This window comes from Glandiceps talaboti, chromosome 9 (genome assembly GCF_964340395.1).
Source record: "Glandiceps talaboti chromosome 9, keGlaTala1.1, whole genome shotgun sequence".
Classification (NCBI taxonomy): Eukaryota; Metazoa; Hemichordata; class Enteropneusta; family Spengelidae; genus Glandiceps; species Glandiceps talaboti.
The window spans coordinates 19282896-19293456 of record NC_135557.1 but is presented as its reverse complement, the minus strand read 5'-3'; the positions used below and the strand labels follow the sequence as shown (position 1 = coordinate 19293456).

Genomic DNA, 10561 nt, shown 5'->3' with positions numbered 1-10561 from the left:
ATCATCATTAAAAAATAAACACGTACGTACATGTCAGTGAAATAATGCACATGGTCCTTCATCATCTTTCCCAGATAGTTGTTTTCATTTGACTTTAATAGTAATACACTGTCATTGATCAAAAAAATCTGAATTTTTCCGGACAATCGTTTGGCAGTCACTGTCTGTCACCTCAGTGTCTGAAAGATATAATAAAACTCTGAGAAATGAAGCCTGAGCTGGTGATCGTACCATGGACCGGGGTCATGGGACCACCGGTAGCCCTAAACCAACTCAATCTCTGCTTTGGATCAAAATACTAGCAGTCACCTGCTAGCTACCCTAGATCATTAGATGACCTCCTCCGAGCTCCTGGTCTGCAGCGATGACCTGTAAACTCAGCAGTAAAGTCAGGTCAAATAAATTCGAGCATGCGCAGATATGACACAATCAGCTGTTGATCAGGTACGAAGGTTGCGAGGTACTCGTAAACGTACTGAACGTGTAACGTGCATGTCTTACACAGTTTCGAGTATTTCGGTGCTTGCAAAGTAAAAGTCCTACTAATGTTTGGTTCGTGACTACAACAACCCATTTCTACCACTGTTTTACAAGGCATTTGACACGCAGAAACGATTTCACGATGTATCTACCACTTCTGATCAACTTTGCCATGTCTGTGGCGGGTTTCGTTCTCACACTTGTCGTTATGCCCAGCTTTTACCAGCTTTTCCTGGACGCCAATATGTTTGGACGGGACTTGAACAAGACCTCCAAGGAAAAAGTGTAAGTTTACGCTCTTTGATTCTCAAACATTTGGTTTTTTTTAGCAGCCGTAGTAAATCAGATGTCGTGAGTATGACGACTTCCGGGTTTTGTATGCAAAATTTCGATACAATGATGTGCATGATGTGTCGTGTTTGTAGTAGTGTGACCTTTTAATGACCCAACGTTGCATCAGCATTTCGAGATAGTTACCATGGTTGCAAGTCTAATGTACAGTAGTGTAGAATTATTTTGAACTAATGTGCCCTCGTCAGCACAACCGATGTGAAACGTTTCTTAATTAAAGGCCAAAATTTCAATCCCAGGTTCTCACATTAGTATTATCTTATCAGTGGAATCACAAAGGTTACATTGGACCATCTGTTACATCTCTGGCAGACAACCTGTGTGCCCTCTAACGATAGCCAAATTTTGTTATTTGGAGTCAACATGATATAAACTGATATTTCTTGTGAGTCACCACATACTATAGTAGTAAGAAATAGGGGAACACCAAATTTTGGTGCACCACTAGTATAGTAATTGTGTTTGTCAAAGAGACGTCAAATTGACTTAGAGGGCGCACTACAGACAACGGATTTTCACATCTAGATTCCTAATCTGAACTACACCTTTAATAAACAATTCAATTTATTTTAGTTAATTAATTTATTTATTTATTTATTTATGTATTAATTAACTAATTAATTCAGATCAATTTGCAACACAAGTTCTCTTTAGTGTCTAAGTGGATGGTATGCACCCCCCCCCCCCCATGATCTATGGTACATGCAATAACAGAGAAGTGTTGCACAAAGCTAAATAATGTGTAAAAAGTTTGTTATTGTACGTACAATTATACAAACATTTGATGTATTTATTATGCCTTTGCAATGTATTGAGTTACAAATAAGGACTTGGTCAATGTTGTTTCACATAGATTTTTCAAGTTGGAAACCATGATAAAATTGATTTATAAATTAAAAATCCAAAATACATAACAAATCTTCATCCACATGGCCACTTTAAAATGGTAATCTTTCTTTCTAATGTAGTTATATTTTGTATCTTTCTTTTCTAGACCTGAAGCTCTTGGTGTTATCTGTGGTGCCATCTATCTTATTATCATGTTTCTCTTTATACCAGTTCCATTCATGGAAATCTTTCTACAAGAAAAATGGGCCGAATTCCCTCACCACGAGGTAAGATACTAAGTGACTAGGTTACATTGCATTCAATGTGTTTGTTGTTATCTGTTGCAATGTAATTTTACACACTCTCATTCATGTCATGACGTTTTTCCAACTGTCTTTCGATGTGGATGGACTACATGAAAAGTCATATTTGAGTTTGTCTTTCCACCGGGGTAAATCATAAGCAGAGGATATGTAAATGTGGTCAAGTGAGTATGAGACGAAGTTCCACCTTTGACTTAATTTACCCACGGTGATCTCTCCCCTGGGGGTTGTAGACAGTCAAATGTGGTACTGTGTCTCGTACTACCCCTGGACAGAGATGTTGGTCAGGTGGGTCACAGGTAGGGTGAAGGTGGGGTAAAAGTGGGTAAATAAGACTTTTTGTGTAGTTATATGGAAGAATGGACATACAGATGTACAACAGAAGAAAAGTAGTCTTTTATGGTACTGTTACATGTACATGTATGTTACTGCATCTTCTCTTGTGTCCACTAGTGTGTACTGCTTTCCCTAGTAAGATATTATTACATGGTTTGAAAATCATTCACCCAATAAGCATTGTCATAGTTAGGCAGTGATTTCATATGTCATCAGACTTTGATTATTAAAATGTGTCATTATGTACATGAACATGCATACATGCAAACGATGTACACAGGGTTAAACACAGAACTGTCCTATATAAAGAGGATTATGGCTGATCTATGCAAATGTGGGAAATTCAAACTGCTGTACAGAGCACTAGCTTCTTGGTCTTGTTTTCAGCATTTTTTCTGTGTTCCAAGAAACACACAGGTTATGTATCATGTACAACATGTTTGTGAATGTCGTAGGATGGAAACTTGATACACAAATTAGTTGAAAATCAATCAGTTTGTTTCATAGAATGTAAAAATCTTTCAAAATGAGACAAATCTCCTTCAAACAGCTGTTTAGATTGTGTGTCACTCTGGATTATTCAAATATGCGGCATTTGCATGTGAAAACCCCAGATAGGGAATGTTTATATTTTGGTGATTACTTGCCAGTGAGTCATCACAAGTTCTCCACCCCCAAACATACAGCCAGTCATATGCAAAATAGGGTCCCAGGCGCAGGCAGTTCTGTGTTTAACATTAACAAAAGTGTGATATCAGACTATCATTATTCAAATGAGTCAGTATGTAAATTAGCATGTGCAAACATGATGTACACTGGTTTAAAGTGTGATGAATTACATGTAATTTTCATGTAATAATGTCAATTTTATTTTTTTCAGTTTGTCAAATTTATTTGTGCACTGCTGTCAATCTGTTGCATGATATTTTTGGGATTTGCTGACGATGCTCTCAACTTGAAATGGCGTCATAAACTATTGTTACCAACCATGGCATCATTACCTCTACTGATGGTATACCTAGTCAGCTTTGGTAATACTGTGATTATGGTGCCAAAACCACTGAGATTCCTACTTGGACTTGACATTGATCTGAGTAAGTAATGATAATATGACAGAACCCCTTGACACACAAGTGCAAGTGTGGGGTACTCGGGATAATTGCACAAGTACTTGCGTTGTTCTCTGAGCCCATACTTTCATGAGTGTAGTGAGTGAAAGTGCAGCAGAAAACAGTGCAAGAACGAGTGCTTGAGTTCCCACACTGAAACTGGTTCTGTGATTATTACATATGTTTGTCTGAAACCAAAGTAATAATTGGATTGTCTTTGACAGTTAGTCCATAATATATCTCTTACCACTGCATAGACTAAGATCTTTTCAAGGACTGTAAGATATATTGTGTTGCTCTGCCTTCACCGGCCTGCTCTATCCTGCTCTCTCAGTGAAAGGGTTTGGCCGATGTGTGAGGGCACCCCGTCACAACGTACCTTACACACTAATCACTGCAGTTTGCATTCAAAGCCACCCAGTGCTGGCTTGGTTTGATTAACAAGTAACCAGGTCTGTGTGTAAGAATATGATAATCAGTTTGACCTTTCCAAACAGCAGATGGCAGAAAGTTTGAATATTTTGATCACTGCGGCTGTGAAATGAGTGATTTGACAGATAACAAAAAGTTTTCACACCCCACAAGAAAATTTTATTATTTAAAGTAAAGACAGCCCCTTTGAAAAGTATATCACCTGATTCAAATTCAAAGAAATTGTGCTATGCGTTCAGTGTTTCCTGCTGCACTTTCACTGGCATTCTTCTGTAAAGTACAACTTCAGTGAACACTACAAACACTCCTGTAAATACCCAGAGTACACTACACTAGCACTCGTGTATCATTGGACTCTGCCATATTTCTCTTTGAAAATGTTACTTTACTATGCAACCACCTGGAAATAAGTTAAAATTTCCTAAAATATAAATGACACCCTTGATTACATCATAACAGTTTTATCTTTCATATGAACATTTCTACTCGGAGTCAAACAATTTTTTAAAGTTAATCCCAAGTTTTTGCTGATGTCTCAGTTTGCATTGTCATATTGGTGTACGATGCTAACATTGTAACAAGATATTGGCAAAAATTTAGTATTCACTTAAAAAAATATATTTACTTTTGAGCAGAAATTTTCAATCTCACAAGAATATTCATCCTGTAATCTTCTCTTTATTGTTCTAGAGACAAAACATTTGCAATGAATTGATTAAAAGTGGGGAGTTTTTTTGGGACAAATTTAACATAACAAATGTATGATAATTATCATTTATTTCATCCAATCAGATATCCTCTACTATCTGTACATGGGTATGCTAGCAGTCTTCTGTACCAATGCCATCAATATTCTGGCTGGCATAAATGGAATAGAATCAGGACAGTCATTGGTCATTGCTGTTTCCATAGTAATATTTAATATTGTAGAGTTATCAAGAGGCTATGGTCGGGATGATCATTTGTTATCACTCTATATAATGATGCCATTTGTAGGAGTGTGTGCAGCATTACTCTATTATAATTGGTGAGTAGATTTGTTTTATTTCAACCTACACACAAAATGTCCCCACGAGCATAATGCACGTGGAATAGTGGGGGATTTGGAAATTAGTCTTATAAAATTTGTCAAATGCCCCCCACTCCTGGGGCAAGACATTCTGGAAAATCCCCACCTAAAACAAGTAAAACTCCCAACATTTCCCCCACCCCAATGGGTGGGGCATTCAAAAATTCTGACTGACACACAACCACTCTTTTACGTCCGTGAAAATGACTAGGGAGGTCAATATGAGGCAATTGCCCCACCCCCTCGGGCATTGTTTCATGGCAAACACGGTCTAATCCCCCACATTTGTCCCATATCTCCCGAGGTGGAGTCCCATTACATTGACTCATGCATAACTTACAATACTAACTTACATGTACTATATGGTGTAACTTCGCTGTTGCAAAATCAATGTTTACAGCATAACTCAAAAAAACTGTAATACATAGTGACTCCATCCCACTATTATCAGGTACAAGCTTTCTTTGTAAGACATTGACCTTTGACTTGGACCTTGACCTTCAGGGTCAATTATCAAAATCCAGCCATTTCTTGCCTATTACGGACACTTTGTCATATTTATTTGTTGCCAATTTCTTATAAATCATGTCCACAGGTAATATAGGAGAAGAAAAAATATACACAAGGTTACTTTTTAGTGCTCATATCAATTTTTACTGAATGGTAGCCATAGTTAGGAGTATCAAATTAATATTACTGCATAACTCAAAAACTTGAATACATAGAACATCCATTCAAGTGTCTAACCACATATAACCTTGAGTATTGAGGGGAACTGTGTCTCCTACAAAGACTTGTTTACGCTGTATGCAGTTTCCAATTGCAAAGAGTCAATATGTTTGAAGCACTTCAAATATTTTATCATAGTGGAGAGACTCTCGTTAATGTTTATCATTCTTCACACCATGGAGGCTCCCATTACATACTTCCATGTTCAGGCATATGGTGTCTGACTTTGCTGAACTGGTTTTACTTGAACTACAAAGGTCAACCCAATTCACACCTTCTAAATCCCCCTTTGTCTTACACTATCCAATACTGATAAGACTTCAGCAGCAACTCAGACAAGGAGTTGGTTATAACCCGCTACACAAACTTTAATATTAGCTCCAGTAGAGGACTGCTAATCCTGTACATGTCAAACACCGAGTCAACATTTTGACAGCTAAAGGGTATAAAATTGCATAACCCAAGATCTGTAGCAATACATTTGAGACACACTATCACTGTTTCTAGGCTAGGTGAAATTGGCCATAAGGTGTTATCTTTAACACATACATATAATGCTTGATATTATCATTTATCTTACAGGTATCCATCCAGAGTATTCGTTGGTGATACATTCTGTTATTTTGCTGGAATGACCTTTGCCGTTGTCGGAATTTTGGGACATTTCAGTAAAACCATGTTGCTGTTTTTCATTCCACAAGTCATCAACTTTGTCTATTCAATACCACAACTATTTCATTTTGTGCCTTGTCCAAGACATAGACTACCTAAGTAAGTATAGAAATTTCAAATAAGACTACCTAAGTAAGTATAGGGATTAAAAATCTAGCTTTAGAAATAGCTTACAGCTAACCCAGCTTGACCCCATCATTTTACATTGTGAATGATAACAATTCGAGGGTTCAGTCATCGATAGGATGAAATACATACATAACTGGAAAATATGTACACACAAGTCTGTTTACTGCAAGGAATTCTATACAACCAATGAAAAGTCGATACCTCTTTAGGTTTACAGTTTAATCACTTGTACTCCTCAAGCTCTACTAAATGTTGTTTCAAAGATTTATAATAATATATCACTTTTATTTTCAGATATGATCCCAAGACAGACAAGCTAGGAATGAGCTATTCAAGATTTAAAAAAGAAGAATTAAAATTTCTTGGCTGGGTAGCATTGAAAATATTTAGCATATTTGGTCTCGTGGATTTCAGGGAAGACATTGGTGAGGACGGCCAATACATGGAGTGCAATAATCTTACTATTATTAATTTTGTTATAAAACTTATTGGTCCAACACATGAAAGACGTTTGACAATATACTTGTTGATTATACAGGTGAGAGACATTTTTAGATTTTTCTATTGCAGTAGTTGTTAATTTGGTTTGAAAGTGGCCATATGCATGAGGTTTGGGTATTTATTTTGGATTTTAGATTTGTAAAACAATTTTATTATGGCGTCCTACCTGAAAATCAATGTGAAACAACATAGACCAAGTCTGTGTTTGTGAATCAATACATTGCGAAAGGTAAAAAACGTGTAAATGAGTTTGTTATTGTACATACAATAACAAGCATTTTACATATTTATTAATCTTTTGCAATTTATTGAGGTACAAACATGGACTTGGCATATGTTGTTTTACATTGATTTTTTCAAGTAAGACACAATAATAAAATTGTTTTACAAATCTAAAATCCAAAATAAATACCCAATCCTCATGCATATGGCCACTTTAAAGATATTGGAATTATGATGTAACTTTATTGTCACTGGAAATCTTGGATTGCAATGCATTCCATTCAATCTGTATTATTTCTTTTCTCTCTGCAGGTCATTGGAAGTTGCTTAGCCTTCTTTATCAGATTCCAGTTAGCCAGTATGTTTTATGATGTTGTCCACTAACCATGGCAACTGTTATCATGGTATCAAAATAGATGAAACTAGACATTGAAGCAGGGTGTTTTTAGATGTAAATTTTCCACAAAGCGTCTGGTAATATTCAGACCTTATTAGCAATATTTCATTGATAAGAACATAGCAATACCCCCTAGTTTATTGATAATTACAGTATATAAGGAAACAATTAAAAGCCGTGCTTGCTGCGACTGAAATGTTGTTTTAAACTATTTTGTTAGCTGTAATGACATACCCATCATATCATATACACTCAACAGTATTGAATCACCTGCAGGTAACTGTATCTGTGCAGCAGTACACAGAATATGGTACAATATATTCAATTAAATTGATTTCTGGGTCCTAAAATCACCACCCTAATGCAATCATGACTTCAACTTGTTACTCTACTACTATTGGATAAAACGGACCAGGAGTAATCTTTCATATGGAAAAGTTTTGATAGATTTGAAGAACTTCAATTTCAGGCACAATAGCTGCATTCTACGTAAAACCTACTCTAGCTGCAACTGGACCATTTTTTATGAAATAATTTAGTTTGATATAATGATTTACTCGTAATATCAGACACTCTGAACAATATTGAATCACCTCTGGATAAATGTATTTGTGTTTCTGTACACATATGGTTCTATAAATTGCACCCTAAAATCATCAACCCCAACATGACCACAATCTCAAACCATTTACTGTACTACTAATGGATAAAATCATCCTTAAATTAACATGTATAATGTCCAAGTATTGGTATTTGGACAATTTTCAGTGAATATATGGTTGATGACTAATCAAAAAAATAATACTCCCGTTGCAGCGAGTGCAGGTTTAACATTAGCTAGATGTGCATTATTGCACCAGGAAGGGAGTAGGTGCAGCTCTTGCAGGTTTCACAGAGACATGATATTAATGACTGTGGGTGGCTTTGTTTGAATTTGAAATTTCATCTCAGAACCTCATTATGCTAGACATGAGAAGAGATTCACAGCCACGGATAGCCTCTCGACCTAACTCTTGTTGTACGGAACGGTCGATGGATAGAGCGCCCTCTACGTCTTTCTGCTATGTGTTAGAAAAAAAATATTAGAACGTTTTAACATATCATACTGTCACCTATTTAATTAAAAATAGTTTGTCAGAATCATGGCTTTCAATATTATTTTAAAATTTGCTTTTTTTTTCAAAGAATAAAAATGAATTCCTATTTGCAATGCATTTGAACAAGCTGATGTAAAATTATTTAGATCAAATTCATGAAAAATAAATAAAAGTACTATCAATATAAATGTACGTATTTCAACTCCCAAGCATATTATTCATATGTATGTATGTATGTATGTATGTATGTATGTATGTATGTATGTGTGTGTGTGTATGTATGTATGTACACGTGTGTGTGTATGTATGTATGTATGTATACGTGTGTATGTATGTACACGTGTGTGTGTGTATGTATACGTGTGTGTATGTATGTACACGTGTGTGTGTATGTATGTATGTATGTATGTATGTATACGTGTGTATGTATGTATATGTGTGTATGTACACGTGTGTGTGTATGTATGTATGTATGTATGTATGTATATGTGTGTATGTATACGTGTGTGTGTGTGTGTGTGTGTGTGTTTTCATACGTACATCTACTGGTATATAATAACAGCAATCGAGGTTTCAGCTAACTATTAGCTGTAATATAGTGCAAAAGAAATTCATTTATTTGTGCTACATTCTCCTTTAGGTCTAAACAGAAAAATAGGTGGGTGTAGATTTTTAAATAATTGTTGTTTTTTTTATAATGTGTGAGTGTCTCGTTCAGGAAGTTGCGTTTTCGGTTGTAATGTTTTCCACGTGGTTTCGTAGTTCCCCAGCAATCTGATTAAAATCTGATGTAACGACATGATAGACATATAGAGGTAAATAATGACATATAGCCGCTTTTACCACATCCGATTTTAATCAGATTTGGTTACCCAGCAGAGGGGTGAAGCCCTCAACGGCAAGAGGCTGGTTAACCCGAGACTATATGGTCTATTATTGGTTTATAGACAACGCCCACAACGGCTGATCTGTCAGTCCATCGCAGATAAGGAAATGTAACAACCACTAGTACTTACCAATTACATTTTGCCAGGAGTGCGATTGTAGATCCTTGCCTATAATGTTGGTAAGATCATTCGACGAAAACGACGGAAATTATTCATGAATATTTACAATCAGTTTTACTTGGGGGGTCTGTGGTTTTTTGTTATTAAAGACTTGGATCGGATTAGAATTAAACATTTTAGATGGGAGAAAAAGTTGGTTCAGTGATAAGACAAAGAGATGCTGCGTTGGATCGAAACTCCAATTTCTGGGTTCAAACACTCGTAGTCAATCTACCTGGGAACAGTTATTATAAGCATTTTTTCAAAGGTTTCGCCTGTACGTATACTTTAAACTTTCGATTCCATCATTTTAAAAAACAACTGTTCAGTAAGGATGTTGCGCAAATGTACGTGCCAACGAAATTGTCTAAATTAATTCAAACGTTGTTTTTTTTAAATATATTTTAATTCCTGACTGGACGAAAGACTGAAATAAATTTACCTGGTCGGAAATCTAAAAAGTATTATTTTCACTCTCTAGTTCAGGTAGTGGAAAAAAAGTTTTATATTATAAATTTATTGCAAGAATGTCAGTGAAAGTGCAGCAGAAAACACTGAACGCATAGCACAATTTCTTTGAATTTGAATCAGGTGATATACTTTTCAAAGGGGCTGTGGCTTTAGTTTAAATAATAAAAAAATTGTTGTGGGGTGTGAAAACTCTTTGTTATCTGTCAGATCACTCATTTCACAGCCACAGTGATCAAAATATTCAAACTCTCTGCCATCTGCTGTTTGGAAAGGTCAAACTGATTATCATATTCTTACACACAGACCTGGTTACTTGTTAATCAAACCAAGCCAGCACTGGGTGGCTTTAAATGCAAACTGCATTGATTA

The 10561-nt window shown here is 35.9% G+C and overlaps 1 protein-coding gene across 1 annotated transcript; it reads left to right on the top strand.

Moving 5' to 3' along the window:
• The first annotated feature begins 429 nt into the window (after window positions 1–429).
• On the top strand, window positions 430–8719 carry LOC144440170 (UDP-N-acetylglucosamine--dolichyl-phosphate N-acetylglucosaminephosphotransferase-like). Its single transcript, XM_078129451.1, has 7 exons — window positions 430–765; window positions 1826–1946; window positions 3199–3412; window positions 4652–4886; window positions 6240–6428; window positions 6753–6996; window positions 7494–8719. Exons 1-7 carry the CDS (start codon window positions 623–625, stop codon window positions 7563–7565), a joined length of 1218 nt encoding a protein of 405 aa, XP_077985577.1. The 5' UTR covers window positions 430–622; the 3' UTR covers window positions 7566–8719.
• The last annotated feature ends 1842 nt before the right edge of the window (window positions 8720–10561 follow it).